At 41.9% G+C, this 19837-nt stretch overlaps 1 protein-coding gene across 1 annotated transcript in view; it reads right to left on the bottom strand.

The window, feature by feature from the left end:
- The window catches only part of TRAPPC8 (trafficking protein particle complex subunit 8), a 3178250-nt gene that overhangs the window by 2426119 nt on the left and 732294 nt on the right, over window positions 1–19837 (bottom strand). The window contains exon 9 of the mRNA XM_044065843.1: window positions 10122–10219. Coding sequence (XP_043921778.1) covers window positions 10122–10219 — 98 coding nt within the window. The remainder of the gene's footprint in view (window positions 1–10121; window positions 10220–19837) is intronic.

Here is a 19837-nt window from a genome sequence, read left to right on the forward strand (position 1 = left end):
TTTACCAGTGCATTACCTAAATTACCTACTGGATGTGTATCATATCTTTCAATTAAATGTACATGCTCCTGTGAAATATAATTGCTATCCAGTCTAGCCAAGTTACAATATCTCAGGGAATAATATTTAATTCTGTCCGAGTTCCTAGCATTAAATTCATGTCTTCCATACCACTTTTTTCATAAACTTCTTCAGAAATCTACTCCCTTTTGTTATATTTTCCCTACAAGACTCCACACCCAACATATCTTCATTACTGCAAGTAAAGTCCCAGTCCCTACCTATAAGTAATATTCCTTGATAAAAGATGATTATTTCACCCAAAATTTTCTCAAGCTCCATAACAGCAATATTTGGTGAAATATCAATGCATGCCAGTATAGTTCCCCCTCCCTTGCTTACCAACAGTCCCATACTACCACAAATCTACCACTACTGTCTTTTTTCCCCTCTTCTATCACTACTGTAGCCTCCCTCTAGCAATTGGTATTACTTCCCCTTTTCCTTTGTTCCTGAAATTCAGATTAAATCCTCTCTTTGTCAAGTTCATGTGCTAATTTCCTTTCAAACATGCCTCCTGCAGCAGTGCACTCTGCATTTATTAATATAATTCAACACAGTTTCCTTTTTGTCTACACCAGTAAGGCCATTTATATTCCAAGATAATATAGATTAAGTAGCCATTATGGTAAGAAGCTATTAATCCTACCTATGACACATGGCAGTCTTTTTGAATGTGCATTTCCAAATTTGTCTTACATGCAGACTTATGTCTGGCAGGCTGATCTTTTATGCAGTTGTTTCTTCTAATCTCCATCTGAGCATATGGCACATTTTTCAAGACTTTTTCTTCTATGAAAACTCTCAAAAAAAAAAAAAACTAAACACAATTTATGAATGCCACCGTCCCCTATTAACTTAGTACAAATAAACAAATGAAGTTTAATCCTCCAGATAGGAACAAAAGCTCCAAATTACAGATGTACCCACAGGCATCACCTAATCTAAAAAAAGAAGTTATGTACTCACACCATAACGTTCCATGTGAGTTGTTCATCTTGCTTTCGTTCTTCCTGGATCGGCTCCGACTTGTCCAAATGCTAAAGCTCGAGGTCTTCAACCAGTTTGTGGCCTAATTCCTATCCCATGATGCACTGGTGTTTCCCTCAGATCTTGTTTGCTGCCAACTAACTGACTACATAAGCCCCCCCCAAAAAAAAATTAGTATCCAGGGATATACTAGATAAGGGCTAAAGACAACCCAACTTGTTTCAACTTCAGTCCACAAGACATTGGAAGGGAGGTAGGAGGGTGGCATGTAAGAATGAAGGCAAGATGAACAACTCACATGGAACGTTATGGTGAGTACATAACATCTTTATGTAAAGTTGTTCTATTTCGTCTTCATTCTCACTGATGGGTTAGTGTCCCAAGCACCATCTTTCTCGGGTGGCTCATGGGAGTATATTCCACAGGACAGTGGAACCAAAAGAGGCCCTGTCTCTGGAGGCCTTGTCCAATTTGTAATGATTGATAAAGGTATGAGGTCTAGGCAATGTGGCTGCTGCACAAATGGAATCTATTGGTAGTTTGGCTAGAAAGGCTGAAGATGTGGAAACAGCTCTCGTTTAAATGGACCTTTTTTTTTTTTTTTTTTTTTTTTAAGTAATGGTTAATGGACAGAATCGTATGTAAATGAGATACAATCTGATAACCATTTTGACAAGCTGGTTTTTACCCACTGGAGCACCTTTCTTTGAGTCTGAAAATGAAAGAAAGAGCTGTTCTTATTTTCTAAAGTCCTTAGTCCTGTGTAAATAGAATTGAAGCTGCCTGTGAACGTCCAACTTGTACAGCATATGTTCCATCTTATTAGAATAATTAGGGAAAAACATGCAATTCTATAGTCTGGTTGAGACTGGTCTCTGAACATACCTTAGGTAAAAAGGATGGATTTGTCCTAACAGAAACTCTGTCATTGTGAAATATTAAATATGGAGGTTTTATGGACAAGGCCTGTAACTCTGAAACTCTCTGAGCTAATGTAATAACTACTAGAAAAATGGTTTTCCGTGACAGATATATCAGGTCACAAGATGAGGCCAGTTCGAATGGGGGTAAAATGATATGAGAAAGGACAAAATTTAGATTCCACGGTGTAACAAGGGACCGAATAGGGGGTCTCAAATGAGAGGTGCCCTTAAGAAATGCTTTGGAGAGTCTGTGGGACATGATATTAGACCCTTGATCACCAAGGTGAAAGTTAGAGATTGGTGCTAACTGAACCCCAGTGGTTGCAGCAGCTGCTCCTTCATTGAAAAGTTTGGTCAAAAACCTCTAAAATGGATGAAACTGAGGCTAGATATGGGTCAATATTGTTTTGAGATGCCCATATAGAAAATCTTTTCCATTTACTAAGTTATAGATTCCTGGTAGATGATTTATGGGAGGATATTATAATGTGCTGAGCTGCAGTTGACAGATTTTGAAACCTGACTATTCTGGGAAATGGAGCAGCCAAGCTGTCAATTTGAGGGTGTGAAGTATGGGATGAAGAGCCCCAATGAACAAGTCAGATAATCTGGAACTGGGTCCAGGATCCAAGGTTATTCCAACAGATGAGGTTGAAGAAAGAGGAACCAAATCTGAGGCCAGTAAGAGGCTATTAGAATAATGGTGCTCCCCAAACCAAAGCCTTTGCTTTCTGTAAAACTTTGGATATCAGTGGAAAAAGTGGAAATGCATAAAGGAGACCCGGGGGCCAACTGTGTACAAACGCGTCCCTCAGGGAATCTACTGTAGGGGAGATTAGGGCAAAATAGCTGCTGCATTTTGTGTTCATTGGGGTTGCAAAGAGGTCACAGCAAGGCTGGCCCCATTTGTGCAATATCCTTTCCAACACTTCTTGTTTCAGGAACCACTTGTGAGGCAACAGAATTGCTCTGCTCAATTTGTCTATAACACTAGACTCCCCCGGAATGTGCGTTGCTATCAGAAAATGCTGGGTGGAAGTTGCCAATTGCCATACTCTCAGGGCCTCTCGACACAGGGGGTAAGATCTGGTTCCTCCTTGTTTGTTTATGTACCAGACCACTGACATGTCTGTCTGAATTGCAATAGTTCCTAGAGGAAGGGAGTTTTCAAAGGACTGCAACGCTAGAAGTACTGCTCTCATCTCTAGGACATTGATATGCCTTGTGTTGTTTCCACATGCCTAAGGCTGTTCTTCCCGATAATGCTCCCCCACCCTATCACGGAGTCATCCGTGGTCACAGTGGCAATGGGAGCAGGTAGAACAAAGGGGCGACCTATTGTTACTTGATGAGATGTTAGTCAACAGCGAAGGTCATTCTTGCATGAGTTCATTATCAGGATTTGACTAGACATTGGAAGGTCCTGAAAGGACCATTGTGTGACCAGAAGCCATTGTAGTAAAAGTATTCGACCTAAGGGAACCACAATGAGTGCTACCGCCATTGTCCCCAATAATTTGAGCACCAGTGAAGCTGGGGCTTTTTCTTTTGCTAGAAGAACTAGGATCTGTTTTCATAAAACACAAACTCTTTCCGGTGGTAGTTTTACCATCATGGAAATGGTATCTATATCTGCTCCTATAAAGATGGTACATTTGGATGGCGATAAGGCAGACTTTCCCGAGTTTATGGTAATCCCCAACTGACTGCAGAAGTTTAAGGTTGCGTCTCTTGCTAGTATGAGTTGATGCCTGGTGGTGGCGGTGAAGAGCCAGTCTAGGTATGGAAACACCTGGAATCCCAAATGTCTCAGGCGAGCCATAACTACTGCCATGCATTTGATGAACACGCTGGGGGCTGTAGTGAGACCAAAGGGCAGAGCTCGAAATTGGTAGTGACCGACTCCCAGCCAAAACTCAGATGATCTCTGGATAGCCTGGCCATTTTGATGTGATAGTACGCATCCTGGCGATCTATCAAGCACATCCAATTGTCTTTTCCGAGAAAGGGAACTATCAACTGTAACGTAACCATCCGAAACTTTGTCTGTTTAACAGATTTATTTAGTCTGCTGAGGTCCAAAACGGGTCTCCAGACTTCTGTTTTCTTTGTAACTAAAAAGAACCTTGAGTAAGTTCCGGATCCTCTCTGGTCTGCTGGGACTGGTTGGATGACTCTTTTTCTAGCAACCTTTGAATCTCTGTGGTTGATTGTTCCCTGTGACTGGGTGGGACATCTGGGATTTTTCTTACAAGGGGTGGTGGGGTGGCAAAGGGAATGGAGTATCCTCTGGATATTATGTTGTGTACCCAGTGATATTTTATGTTTTGCCAGGCATCTGGGTACAGAGATAAATGTCCCCCGACTGCCTCCAGAGGTGGACAGGCAGGCCTCCTTTCAGGAGTACTGATAGGGCTTTTCAAAGAACTGATCTCCATTGCCCTGATTTTGCAGACCCCCTCTGCCGCATGGGCGGCGTCTTCCATTATTACCCCCTCTTCTGCCTCTACGGGGGGGGGGGGGTCACCATGAATGTCCTGGAAAGCTCCTCTAGTTTTACAGAACCACATCCCGCCTCTTCTGACCTCTGGGGTACGGTCTGGTAGGGGTGGAAAAACAGACTCCTACAGCAGACCGAGTCTTCCCATCCTGCTCACTCCTGGTAAGCGTATCCTTCACTTTGGGTCCAAACAGGGAGGAGCCATCGAAAGGTGTGTTCACAAAGGATGACTTAAAGGGCTCTGCAAAGGAAAATAAGCGCATCCAGGAATGTCTCCTAACAGCAATTCCTGTAGCCCCTTGTCCTGCTCATTCCATCAGCTGCATACGAAATCAGACGCATGGAAGAGTTTACAACGGAATTTAGGGGAGCAAGCTTGGAAGTTACTTCATCTGAAACTCCTGCAGCTATTGCACCCTGTAGAGTATCTCCCAGTTCTTTAAGGAGATCTCTGTGCAGTCTAGTAAAATGCGTGAGATAGTTCAGGGATCTAAGAGCAAAGGCCATTGAACTAAACATGCACTTACCATATCTGTCCATAATCCCTGTTAGGAGGATGAACAGATGTAGAGGTCTCTGACAACTCCTTTTTGGTGGCTGCCACCACCACTATAGCATTGACGGGTACTCCTTTGGTTAGGAAAGCCTTGTCCTGGGGGGGGGGTCCTAAATTTGTTAGGCCTCCGAGGGACAGGTTTGATGGTAACCGGGGACTCCCACGCCTTTTGTGAGATGAGTTCTATCAGCTCATCAAAAGGAGGAGACACCCAAGAGGTGGAGGGTTGAGACCTGAAAGCCTTCAGGAGAACTGACTCATCATCAGTAGGGTTTAAAGGCTTCCAGCCACCCCTCTGTTTGAGAATTTCCAAGATATCTTCTTACGAGATATCACCACAGGGGGACCATGGGGACCCTTCTGACTCATCCAAGTCAGTATCTGAACTGACTGATTCCTGTGGGGAGTCAAGATGCTCACTCTTGCAAAGTCTCTTCCTGGGAACCTCCTCAGTGGGAGCTTTTGGTGAGGTCTCGGAAGAGCAGGGCTCATCCAATGAGGCGACCTGAGGCTCTGGGTCTCTACCCTTTTGAGGGACCAGTGAAGCAGAGGTAGACACAGGCCCTTTGGGGGAGTAGGTTACCTGTTCTGATGATGTGGGAGCCCGAGGGGACAACACTCTCCTCATGGCATCAAAAGCCCCCTGGCTCCAGTGAGAGGAAACCCCTGGATCTGGATCCGGAGAAGCAAGTGATCTCCTCGGCACTAAAGCAGAGGGACGCGAGCCCGAGGTAGGAGCCGAGCTGAGCTAAGCTGATTGGTAAAGTCAGAACCAAGAGGTCAGTTCGACTATCCTCCCTGGACCTGACCGACGTGTCAGCTCCTGGACTCCATGGTTGGCACCGAGGAAGTCAGAGTAGTCAGAAGCAACAGGCCTGGAGCAGGTGTTGGCTCCAGCAGATCCACGATCATCAGCTCCAAACACTCTGGCTCCAAAACTTTGAGTCGGGTCGGAGGAGGAACAGAAGTAACAGACTGGGTCTCAGTCAGGCCCAAAGCCGAAAGGGTCGGCCCCGACAAAATTTTAGCTACTGCCAGTGTCTGCAGAAGCCTCTGCACCACCCGATCCACATCCTTATCAGACAGCCTTGAGGACAGAGAAGAGGCTATGGAAGAAGTCACTGACTGTAAAATGGGAGACTTAAGGGTAAGAGATACCAGCTCCAGAACCTGGGACCGGCTCCCACCAACAAGCACAACCGTCGGCTCCAAATCTTTTGGTGCTGAGGTAGATGGTCTGTCCAATTTTTTTGGAGCTGATGACCTTTTCTTTGGCTCCAAGGCAGAAGACGACTTGGAAGATTTAGAATGCTCGTCTTGCCCTTATCTAAGGAGTCCTGAAAAGAGGACTTGACCAGTTTACATTTTCTCTCATGCAGCACCCTAGTACTAAACGAGTGGCATATGGAACCATTTTCTTGGAGGTGAACCTCCCCCAAACAATAAACACAATCCAAGTGTCCATCAGTGATGGACATCTTTTGCCCACACTTAGGGCATTTTTTGAAACCAAACATAAGATTTCTCCTGAGACATATTCCTTAAAGCCTTCCAATTTAAACAGGCTGTATTTTAAAGAAGAAATCGTCCTAAATAAAAAACGAGCTCTCAAAATATATATCTACTTTTCATACAACACACCACACACAGATATATTTGTATAAAAGTGAAAACTATAACTATCAACGTTTAGAATAAATGGGAAAGGGGAGTTAAACTAGGCCTAATAAAAAACGGTCCCAAAAGAGAAAGAAAGAAAGGTATGCTATTCACTAACTCGGTTAAACTAACCTCTAACTACTATATAAAAGAGGAAATGTTTAGAAAAAATATTAAACTTGAGAAAAATACTTATATTCACCGGCCACAGCTGGTGAAAAGGAGATCTGTTGCAGGGGCAAACGAGATCTGGGGGAAGCACCAGTGCATCATGGAATCAGTGAGAATGAAGGCGAAATAGAACAACTTCATATTTAAGATTACCCATGCTGAGGCACACGCTACACTGTTTCCATTTGCAATGATTGTGGTCTGTTCTTTTACTACCTTTATTTCCCTCCTAGATGTGAAAATAAAAAAACTTAAGATGCTTTTACATTAACTTTCAGCCCTAAGAAAAAGTGCACTCGCTACCAATAAATAAAAAAAAAAATCCTGCAATGCTCTACTAAATGCACTAAATTATTAAGGCCATGGGGATAACTTCAGACTTTATTTTAGTAAATAAACCAAAAAGCACTCCAATAGCAACAAGGAAGTCCAAAGTCAGGTTAACGTACTATATTTTAATATCCGCTTTCATTAAAACTTCTTCAGAAAACAAACTATAAAAACACAGCAACACATTTAAATACTCTCTAGTAAATTAACAATTAAAGTAACAAATTAAAACCAGACATCTCTGTTAACAAGATAAAATTAATCCTTCAGTTTCATATCTCTCAAAAAACACCTAACTCTTATGTGTTCATTTAAACCAGGTGGAGTGTCAGCACCAAGTTTAATCTGCCAAAACACCCCTCTCATTTCCACCTGTTTTTTTAAAGTCTCCCCTTCTTTCATCAGTACAAACCTGTTCTAAAACAGGAAAACTATTTTTTTTTTAATTTACAAACAGAATGTCTGAATAAAGCACTATTCACATCACATTGTTTAATAGCACTTAAATGTTCCTTGATTCTATCTCGTAATCTTCTAGTAGTCATACCAATATAAAATGAGTCACAACCTGAACATAACGCTATATAAATCAACTTCATAGACTCACAGTAAAAATCTATGTGCAAAATTTATAGTACAAGATAGATGGCAACACAACATATGGTCCCGCGTAAATATACCTACATGTAGAATAGTAATTACATTTGTAGGTTCCTTTACTCGTTTGTTAGTGTAAGTTACTTTCACATCAGACCTTTCCAACAAATGTTTTACTTTGAACTCTCTCATGTTGACAAACTGTGGAAGGTTTCCTAAAACTTGTGCAAGTACTTTGTTACTATTGATAATTCTCCAATTACTATTAATAATATTTTTAATATTTGGAGCATCCATTGACATATCTGAACTGCAATGAGGGATGCTAAAATATACCTCTTTATCAAATCTAATAGATTTGTTTACAAAATCTTTATGCAAAACAGGGAGAAAAATATGACCATCTTTTCTCGTATTTCTTAAACGATATTTCTAATAAACTTAATGGGTAGCCTCTATTTAAAAAGAGACTAGTAATAAAATTAACCTCCTGTTGAAAAACATCATCTCTACTAATCATATATGAAGCTCTAACATATTGCCCCCATGGAATACTGCTTTTCATATACCACAGATGGTTACTAAGACAATGCAAATAACTATCAGAAAATGTGTTTTTTTCTGTAAACACTACTATTAAAACAGATATTAGCTACATCCCAAGTCAACTGTACATCTAAAAAGCTAACTTCATGTCCAGTGTCATCCAACGTAAATGACAAAAAATTAGTAGTCTCATTTAAATGTTTAAAAAAAAGGGGTACTATCAAATTCCCCTTCCATGATAAAAAAAAAATGTATATACTACGCTGACCCAACTTTGGTCTTCCTTGGTGCTACTGGAGTGCTATTTGGTTTACTGGTTTTAGTTTGTTCACTCAGTGGAATTTGTTTTTGGGATAGACTTCATTTTAGTGCCATCTATCCCAAGGAAAGATGATGAGGTACACCAAATAATTAGAAACCATAGGGATATGGGCTGGATCGGACAGTGCACTGTTCATCCCCCGTCTCCTCAATGCATCAGGATCTTCTCTCAGGTCACACGAAGGATCTCCTTGGGTCTAAAGACAATAATAACACAGGTCCCTCCAGGGACACCATCCCTCTAGTGTCATCAGTTGAGGCCAGAGGCAAGCTGTTGAAGACCAAGGCCCTGAGCAGCAGGGAAGGCTTCCAAAACTTCAGACTTGCCTCCAATCCTAGAGCATTCCAGACGCATCTAAATCTGTAGTGGTCAGAGAAGTGTGGGTCAAAGAAACCATTGGATTTGTTGACACTGAGGATGTCTGCTCCAACAGAGGGACCAGGCAGAAAGCTCTGGTCCAATGTCTCTGGACCCACCAAGCAGACTGAAGAAGGATAAATAACAATGGAAGCAGATGGGCAAGGTTTCATCACTCCTGCAAAAGCGAGTGCATGACAACCCCCCCCCCCCCCAATGTAACTGGGCCTGCAAGTAGGGGCCTCATTCTCTTATCCAGATCTGTTTCAGATAAGCTCCTGAAAGACCACACAGACCTAAAAAGAAGCCATGGAGGGCGGTATAGATGATCATTGACTACGTCTATCTGGGGGAAGAGTCAGCAACCAGAGCCTGGGAGGAGATGATTCTGGTGAAAACAATGAGATCAGCAGACTCGGAGTCAGTGATTGGATCCAAAGTTGATCCTTCCCTGGAGCCGAAGTAGAAGATGCCGAATCTGAGAGTTAAGCAGTGTTCTGGACTAGGTCCTTGCATGGCAGAAAGGACCAGCTACCTCTGTGGAGACTCTTTAGAGCTTTACTTTGAGGGAACCCTGTCTCTCTCTTTCTCTGTGGATCTGTCCTTTGACTTTATCAGAGGTTCTCTTCTAAGGAGACCTTGAAACAGAGGGACAGAGCTGCTACAAAAGCTACGGAGCTTTGAAAAAAAGACCAAAAAGCTAACCAAAAAGTACTGAAAACCCACTTGTCTGAAACTAATGAACCAAGCCCTGAAAAATGTGTCTTGTTTCTAAGAACAAACGAGATCTGAGGGCAGTAAGTTTAGAAGTGCATTGCGGGAGAGGTGAGGAGCTTGAACCTTGCAGCCAAAGTTTATTCGCCAGCCTTGGATCCAATCGGATCCAACAGACCAAGGGGTTGAGCTGGACAGAAAAGGCAACATAGGATCCATCAATACTACCATTAAATTCATTTGTTAAAAGTCTTACATTCTGGCAAATAGTTTACAGCCCTTAAACCAGAAGAGTATGCAACTACAAAAGAACTAGTACAACAAAACACCTTAGAGATGAATAATGACATACAGAAGTGTGAATTATTTAAGGGTATTAGCATGCATCCCACTTACCTGCAGTCCTTATAAATCTGAATTGCATTCTCCATATAATGGGCAGGGTAAGATCTTGGGGCTCCGGGCTGAAGAAATGCAGAGACAGCAGCCATTTCCTTCAAAACAGAGGGCATGTATTTCAATGCTATGCATAAAAGTTCCCTTTTAAATGTGCTACTACTTCATACCACAAACACTGACATCAGAATGTTATTCCATTTATACACAGCTATGGTAAAGCAAAAAAAAAAAAAAAACAAATTACACATTCAAATTTTTACACTATCAGCAAACTTTAAAGCACTACAAATTAACTGTTTAAAAGGTTTTAGCAGAAAAATCACATGCAAAAGAAGCATTCAGTTAAAACGCAAAGAATAGTTGTGTAAGAACTTATAACCTTAGATGTCCTTCTCTTCGATGTTGCAGTATTCATAACAGTAGGGAGTTGCTGCTTGCAGCGCAACTGTCTGGCCAGTATACCAAAGTCTTAGTCCAGAAGGGTACGTGTGATGTTGGTTACCAGGGCCATAAACTGACATTAGGTATAAAAATGACGCCTGTACGTACCTTCATCATAATTGTTTTGCTGCATACAGTAGTGCCTGTGAGGTATGACCAGTCCCAATCTGAGACCCTTAGACTTACATGTAGGTCAGTCCCAGGGCAGTAGGATGGCTGTGTAGGGTAAGACCAAGGGGAATGATGGCAGACTGCCCTCAGAAGATATCCGAGATAGTAGTTGGAAAGAGTCAGGGGGGTAGGTGGGTGGGACTGAATGCTGAAACACAGAAGAGAAGGACATAGTACAGTTGTGTACACTTACCATAAATGTATATGTTCGAGTGTATTCACTGTTGCAGTCATTACATTTGGGTAATTTGCTGGCAGGTTGCCCTCAGTCGGCCTGAATTCCAAAGTCTTGGGTCCCGCGTTGGTTGCTGTCTCCTCTTCCATGACGTCAGGTCATCGGGGGTATAAAACATGCAGCAGACGCCATTTTCTTTAGTTTTTCCTGCCCCAGATGTCAGGTGCCCCCAAAAAGGCATCAAAAATATATATATGTATACATACATGCATCAATATAAACTTTACCTTCATCTACAAGCAAATACACCACATAGGTTGTAGAAGATAGAGAAGGGAAGATAAACTCCAGAATGACAGGGGGATGGCGGATGGGTAACCTGGACTGCAACAGTGAAAACACCTGAACATCTACATTTATGGTAAGTGTATACAATTGTACTACGTTCTTTGTGTTTCACTGTTGCAGTCATTACATTTGGGTAGAATACCAAAGCTATGGTTGGGTGGCTGGAGCTAAACAGCATTGGGTGCGGCTATAAGGCCCTGCAGAACTGCAGTGGCAAAGCCTGCCCTGGACTTACAGCAGAGAGGCAACTGATAATGCTTTGTAAAGGTGTGAACAGAACTCCAAGTAGCAGCCTCTAGAATGTCTTTGGTTGGTACTCCTCTGAGAAAGGCTGCTGAAGTAGCTGCAGCTCTGGTGGAATAAGACCTAATGCCCTTGGGCACAGGTTTACCATGGTGTAAGTAGCAGAAACAGATGCAGTGGCTTATCCACTTTGAAATTGTCTGCTTTGAAATAGCCTTTCCTTCTGATCCTGCAGCATATGTCACTAGTAATTGCTCAGTTTTTCTTAGAGCTTTAGTCCTGCTCTCAAGTAGAATCTTAGCTGTCTGTATACGTCCAAGGAATGCAGAATTCTCTCCCCCTTGTTCTGTGGATTTGGATAAAAGGTTGGCAGATGAATAGTTTGGTTAAGAGCCACATTGGAAACCACCTTAGGCATAAATGTAGGATTTGTCCTCAGAGATACCCTGTCTGGGTAAAATATGATAAAAGGCTCTACAGCCATGAAGGTCTGTAGCTCTGAAACTCTTCTTGCTGAAGTAATTGCTAGTAGCAGAGCTGTTTTCCATGAAAATAACTTTATATCAGCGGTAGCAGCTGGTTCAAATGGGGGCAGGGTGAGCTTTTCCAACACATAATTTGAGATCCCATGCAGGTAATGGTGATTTTCTAGGAGGCCTTACATTTTTGGCTCCTATAAGATACTGCTTTAGCAAAGGATGAGAAAAGATTGGATTCTCTGTATTGTAATGAGCTGAAATGGCAGAGGCATGGATTTTCATTGATGAGAAAGCTAGGCCTATGTCAAGCATCTCAGTTAAGTATTGTAATATCTGAGGAATATTTGGTTCTGCTGTATCTGTTCCTTGGCTTGATTCCAAGCACAGAATCTCTTCTATTTATCAGCATAAGATTTTCTAGTACTAGGCCTTCTGGCTTCCAAAATGACATCCATCACAGCTTTACTGAGAGGCGGTGTTTGCACAACTACATAATCAGCCATGCTGCCAGGTTCAGTGTCTGGAGTTGATTGTGCAGGATCTGATTGTTTTGCTGGGACAGTAGTTGAGGTCTTTGAGGTAAAGTCCAGGCTGGGTATTGAGACAAGTTCCTTAGGATTGGGTACCAGTATTGGCGGGGCCAGTCCAGGGCAATTAGTATCATCTTTGGTTTGTCTTGTCTGACTTTTAGGAGGACCTTGGGAAGAAGAGACAGAGGAGGAAAGGCGTAAACTGATAGGTTTTTCCAGCTGAAGGATAGGGCGTCCACTTTCCATGCTTGTCTGTGATACGTCCTTGTGCAGAATCTTTTCAACTGATAATTTTGAGGAGAGGCAAATAGATCTATGTCTGGACTCCCCCATTTCTCTATTATCATGCTGAAGACTTGTGGATTTAGTTTCCACTCGTGAAGATCCATAAGGTTTCTGCTTAAATCATCTGCCAGAGTATTTTGCTTTCCTGGCAGGAATTGAGCTTGAAGATGTATTTGGTAGTTCAAAGCTGTGTCCCACAGTGCATGGCTAATCTGCAAAGGGGGTACGAGTGTGTGTACCCTTGCTTGTTTATACCACATGATCGTGGTGTTGTCTGTACTTATCAGTAGTTCTCCTGGATGCAGTAAGTCCTTGAAGGCTGTTAGGGCATTTTGAACAGCTAGCATCTCTTTCTGGCTGATATGTAGATGCATTTGTTTTGGGGTCTATATGCCCTGAATGCATCTTCCTGCCATGTGGGCCCCCCCCAGGAATAATCTGATGCATCTGTTAAGGTTTGGCTGGCAGGGGGTAGAGTAAAGGCCCATCTCATGTTTTGGTGACATGCCTTTGCCCACCATAGAAACTCCTGTTGTAGGCAGGGAATGAGAGGAACCATTGTTTCCAGACTGTGACAATGTTGACTCCATAAACTTTTTAGGTACCATTGAAGTTTCCTCATATGCAGTCTTGCATATGGAATCAGTAGAATGCAGGATGCCATGAAGCCCAAAGCCTGCAGAATTTGTCTTGCAGATAACTGGGTTTTTGTTGCCATCAGTTTGAAGTAAGTAGTCAGTTGCCTTTGCTTGTCTGACGTAAGGTAAGCCATCTGGGCTGTTATATTCAAGCTTGCACCCAGGAATGTTATCTTTTGAGAGGGTACCAGTTGTGATTTCTTTTCGTTTATTGTGTACCCTGGGCATGTTAGAAGCCATTTCACAAATGCCAGGTGTCGAAGAAGAATGTCCTTGCTCTCTGCTTGAATGAGACAGTCATCCAAGTAAGGGTATATTTGTATACTTCTTTGTCTGCAGAATGCAATTACTGGTGCCAGGAACTTTGTAAAGACCCTGGGTGCAGTAGACAAGCCAAAGAGCAGTGCAGAGAATTGGTAATGCATTAAGCCAGCCTTGAATCTGAGGCATCTTCTGCACGATTGTCTTATTGGGACATGCAGGTATGCCTCTTTTAGGTTTAATGTCACCAGCAAAGCATTCTTGCCCAGCATGGGCAGAAGCTGCTGCAAAGTCAGCATTCTGAATTTTGGAATGTCCAGGTATGTGTTCAAAATCGATAAATCTAGTATTGGCCACCAGGCCTTGTCCTTTCTGGGTACCAAGAACAGTCTTGAGTAAAAACTTTGTCCTTTTTCCTGTTCTGGTACTGGCTGAATGGCTCCCATATCCATGTGGGACGTAACCTGTTTCTGTGCCTCTGCCCATTGATTTTTTGGCAGATCTGGCCAACCATTTGCCATTGGCAAAATGTGGAAATGGAATCTCTATCTTTGTGATATTATGTTTAGTACCCACTTGTCCTGGGTTATTAACTGCCAATTTTGAGCAAAAAGTGCTAATTTTCCCCCTAAGGATGCTGCCAAAGATAAGTGCTTGGTGCAGGCAGAGGGAAATCATTGGGACTGTTTTCTGTAGGTCTGCACTTTATCTCCTCCAGATTTGGAGGTAGAAGCGCCCCATTGCTTTGACCTGTATGAATCTTGCGCCTGGTATCTGGAACCCTTAGGGCATCTGGATTTGCCCCTTTGAGCTCTGACACAGGAAAGGACCAATATTTTGTAGGCCAGTGTCTACTGAATCTTGGTGGCAGCACTTGTAAGAAATCTTTAACAGTTTGCATAGACTTAGCTTTGTCTTCCATTTTCTTTAAAACCTCTTCTGCCTTAATACCGAACAGAGTATCATGCTGTAAAGATGCATCTAGCAATTTAGCTTTAACATGCTCAGGCAAATTTTGTTCTTTTAGCCAGGCATGTCTCCTAATCACTGAACCAGTAACTGCGGCCCTGCAGGAAGCCTCTAAGGAATCAAAACCACATTGCAAAGTATGCTTTCCAACCTGTTCAGCTGCATGCAATAATTCCTGCAATTCTTTATTTTCTGCACATTCAGGAATCAGCATTTTCTGTTTCAGCAATCCCATAACATGTTGTTGATACTTAAGCATATGAAATTGATAGCTTGAGGCCATGACTGCCAAGGTTGCAGTGGTATAAACCTTTTTTCCCCCATCTGTCCAGTGCCCTTGAATGTCTGTCGGGGGGGGGGGGGTAGGATTTTTTGCTGTTGAGGCCTTAACTCCCTTTGGACCCTGTGAAATAGTTTCAGGATCAGCAGCAGGGTTTCTAAATAAAACTGTATGTGAGTCAGGGACCCTGTAATATCGGTCAGGCTTACTGGGAGCCAGCGGTAAGGAGTCAGGGGTCAAGCTTGACTCCGAAAACACATCATCCACAATGTCTAAAACGAGGAATGGCTAAAGGCCTGTGCTGAGGGAGGAGGAGGAAATCCCTGAGCCTCTTTTTTGATTCTGAGAAATCTTGACTCTCCCAGTGAAAATGCTCCCTCAACATATGCAAGGTTTCTCCAAAAGATTAATCCTCAGGAGGAGATGCAGATGGTATAGACTCCTCTGCATCAGAATCCTCATAGGGAGGTATAGATAATTCCTGATCAGAAGAGGAATCAGAAGAAATAGAAACCTGATCTGAAGATTCATAATCAGTGTCTTGCCTAGGCCTCTTATCTGGAGGGGGATGTGTACCACTGATCAAGGTAATAAGGTCTTCAGCCATTTTGATAATTTGTTTTTTAGGCATAGAGGCCTGTGCACGTGGCTCATGCGTCGTTTTTTTTAGTTTTAGAAGTTGCTTTTGTCTTTGGTTTTGCAGCTGTCGTCGGTTTGATATACAAATGTTGAGGTCTGAATACAACGTCAGAAGCCGGTGCCTGCTCAGCGGCTCAGGACCCATCCGAGGGAGATGCATCCATCGGTCCAATACCTTGAGTAACTTGTGGCATACCGGGTAGAGGCCTGCGACTCGAAGGTAGCGGGTATCTAGGGCTGCGAAAGCAACTCACTGAGTATCGGCGACTGGCTTAGAAGAAGCTTCGTCATCGGTTTTGGATCTCGACTGCGTTTCTCTGTCCTTTTCTTTGCGTTTTTTATGTACTCCGGTAGTCGGATTGCTATCCGACATTTCTGGATAATTAAATCTGTTTCCAAAATACTCTGAGGCAAAAATATACCGACGCTTAATAGTGCATTGTTTAAATCTAGCACAAAACTGACAGTCAGGCACGTTGTGATCAGGGCCTAGGCAAGGAATACAGTATAAATGGAAATCTTTATGAGGTAATTTGCTTCCCACAAGTAATACAATTATTAACTTTTTCTGAAATCGGTATGTAGCAAGAAAAAAAGTTTCCCCAACGGGGTACTTAGCTTTAGTGAAGACTAAGGTTCTGAAACTCAAACTGGAATATTTCAGTAGTCGGCCGACCGGCACTTGCGAAATGTTTCTGCTTCAAGCACCGCGTGGCAAGAAAGACTAAAGAAAATGGCGTCGGCTGCATGTTTTATACCCCTGACAACCTGACGTCATGGAAGAGGAGACAGCAACCAACGCAGGACCCAAAAATTTGGAATTCAGGCCGACTGAGGGAAACCTGCCAGCAGATTACCTAAATGTAATGACTGCAACAGTGAAACCCGAAGAACATCTAAGGTTATAGTAAGTTCTTATACAACTATTCTATGTCCTTCTATTCTGATGTTGCAGCATTCATAACAGTACAAACAGTATCAGAGCTTGAGGAGGAAGGGTTCCTGTAGTCAAGGAGACCCTGTAGGATAGTCCTGGCAAATCCTGCTCTAGCACAGGATGCTATGTCCAGCTTGTAGTGCCTGGTGAAGGTGTGTACTGAGGTCCAAGTAGCTGCTTCTAAAATGGAAGAGGAGTCTATGCCTTTGAAAAAGGCAGTAGAGGAAGCAGTTGCTCTGGTAGAGTGAGATTTAATGTTGCCTTGTAAGGATTTCCCATGGTGGGAGTAGCACAAAGTAATGGACTTCGAGATCCATGAGGCAATGGTTTGTTTAGAGACAGCCTTCCCTACGGCTCTGGGATGGAAGAAAATAAATAACTGATCTGACTTCCTGATATCTTTGGTTTTGTCTAAGTAGTATCAAAGTTGTCTGTGTACATCCAGGGAATGTAAGGTCCTTTCTGAGGCATTTTGTGGATGAGGATATAAAACTGGTAGGTTAATGGATTGATTCAACGTGAGTGCATTAACTACCTTGGGCATGAATGAGGGGTTAGTCTTGAGGACCACTCTGTTCTTGTTGAAAACAAGGTAGGGAGATATGGCCATCAGAGCTTGGATCTCTGATACCCTCTTGGCAGAGGTGAGGGCAACTAGTAGGACTGTTTTAAAGGTGCAAAGAAAGTGAATGTGCTGGTTCAAAGGGGGGCAAGGTTAACTTTTCTAATACAAAGTTTAGGTCCCACGGGGGAGGTATGGGTTTCCGTGGGGGGTTGATATGGAGGACTCCCTTTAGAAAGAGTTTGACTTTCAGTCTGGATGCCAGAGGCAGTGAAATCGGCAGAAAGGCAGAAATGGCTGACAAATGGACTTTGACAGAAGAATATGTTAGTCCTGTTTGGAGAAGCTCACACAAGTAGGATAGGAAACTTGGACTGGGGGTAGTGAGGGGATCCTGATTGTTCCAATGACACCAACTGGAGAATCTGAGCCAATTAGCTACATAGTTTCTCCAAGTACTTGGTTTTCTGGCCTCCTGCAGAACATACAGTAAAGTCCTCTGAATAAAAGGTGTCTGTAAGGGATCAGAATTCTATCACCCATAAGGTCAGTTTTAGATTGTTTACCTGTGGGTGTAGTAAGGACCCCTTGTTCTGTGAGAGTAGGTCTAGGCAGTGGGTTAACCTGTGGTGATTGCCCTTGGCTAAAGAAAATAGGAGGGGAAACCAATACTGTCTTGGCCAAAAGGGAGTCCCAGAAGGATTTTTGGTTTGTCTTTCTGAATTTTTAGGAGGACTTTCTGGATTAGAGTGAAGTGGGGGAAGGCGTACGGGAACCCCCCCCATGAAAAGAAGGCGTCCACTTTCCGAGCTTGTGGATGTGGGTTCCTTGTGCAGAAATTGGACATCTGCCTGCTGACTGGGGAGGCAAATAGGTCTGCTTGTGGAATACCCCACCTGTGAATGAAGTCTAGGAAAACCTTTCTCTGAAGTATCCATCGTGAGAGGGGGCTGAGTGTGTCTGCCATAACATTCTATTCTGAGTGGATATACATGGCTAAGAAGTGGACCCTGAGGGAATTGGCTAGATTCCAAATTTGAATGGCCAGGCTGCATAGTGGGTAGGACCAGGTCCCCCCTTGCTTGTTTATGTATCACTGGACAGTCATACTGTCTGTGATACAATGGTGAGACTGGAAGCTGTCTCAGCTAGATAAAACAGTACGAGTGAAACTGGACCCGGCCAAGTAAGATAAGGCTTTAATGCAACACACATAAAAACTGAAACAACGGTTAAGCGCTTTCATCTGTACAATACAGACTTCATCAGAACACCTGATAAGAGAATTCATTGACAAATTTAAATACTTTTTGGCACCAAAAACACTGTAAAAATGCTCTCATTTAAAGAGCCACAATATCATAAATAGAAAATATACGAAAAAACTATATAAATGACAATCTAACAGTTCATATGTTTAAAAACATATATGTTAACAATATATATGGTTATATAATTCTAACAGTTAAAAATGTTAAAAATATTAAAAATATGTAAAAAATATATTTGAAATAATGTTATAGACTCAACTGATAACCTTACAAAAGTTGTAATACAGGTTTTATGCTAATGAACTCATTTATACCCGGGTATTTTGTGGCATTTGTTAATATTTGCCACAGACTTTCCCTTCTACTTAACTGTGCCTTATAATTACCACCCCGAGGTGAGATATATACTTGATCTATAATAATGAATTTAAACCTGTGTGTCTCACCATACCTATGTGCCTAAATAACGTATTTTTTTTGAATCCTTAACATTAATTTTATATAAATGTTCATAAATACGTTTCTTAAACTCTCTGTTTTTCCTATATAAAAGGTGGCACAGGAGACACACTTAGCTAAATACACTATATTTTTACTATTGCAATTTCCCTTTCTGAAATTCATAAATGTTCTATTAATAACATCCAATCTAATCCCATCCACTTTGTTGATGGCAAAACATTGTCTGCAGGACCCACATTTTTTAGTATGTGTATTAATGGCCTTAGCTTTATCATTCGATCTATTTAATAAATTTTTGATGTTCATACCCATTTTGAACACAAAACTGGGTTCCTTTCCAATTATTTTTGATAATTCATCATCCAAGACTAAATTATTCCAATGCTTTTTTATAATAATTTTAATATCTATCACGCACGGAGAGTATGTTAAAACACACACTCTATTGAACTCTTTTTGTACAGTATTACGCCCACTTATTATAGTGAATTCCTCATTACCTAATATAGGTGGGTATTTTTTACCCCATTCTTTGATGACAAAATGTGAAATGTCATCTAATAAAGCCAGCGGGTATCCTCTATTTATAAACATAGTTCTAATATTATAAATTTCGCCTTTCATTTTATTAAAAACTGAGGTCATTCTGGCAACTCGTATGCATTGGCCTTTATAGATGTTTTTAAGTATATAGCTAGGATGATTACTAGTGTAGTCAAGGTATCCATTCGAGAAGGTCTCCTTTCTAAATATTTCTGACTGAAAACCAGTTTCAGTATGACTCACATATGTATCTAGATATGCAATACCTTCATGCTTAACATTATATGTAAATTTCCGAAAATCACTAGTGGTATTAATGTATTCCAAAAATTTTGAGAGAGTATCAGTGGGTCCATCCCATAATAGGAACATGTCATCCAAGAATCTTGTGTAATATATAACATGTCGGAAATAACCACTGTTAATGATGTATTGATTTTCCCATTCGAGCATTACTAGATTAGCAAAGATAGGGGCAC

Source organism: Protopterus annectens, chromosome 3.part0 (genome assembly GCF_019279795.1).
Source record: "Protopterus annectens isolate FY-2018-M chromosome 3.part0, PAN1.0, whole genome shotgun sequence".
Taxonomy (NCBI): domain Eukaryota; kingdom Metazoa; phylum Chordata; order Ceratodontiformes; family Protopteridae; genus Protopterus; species Protopterus annectens.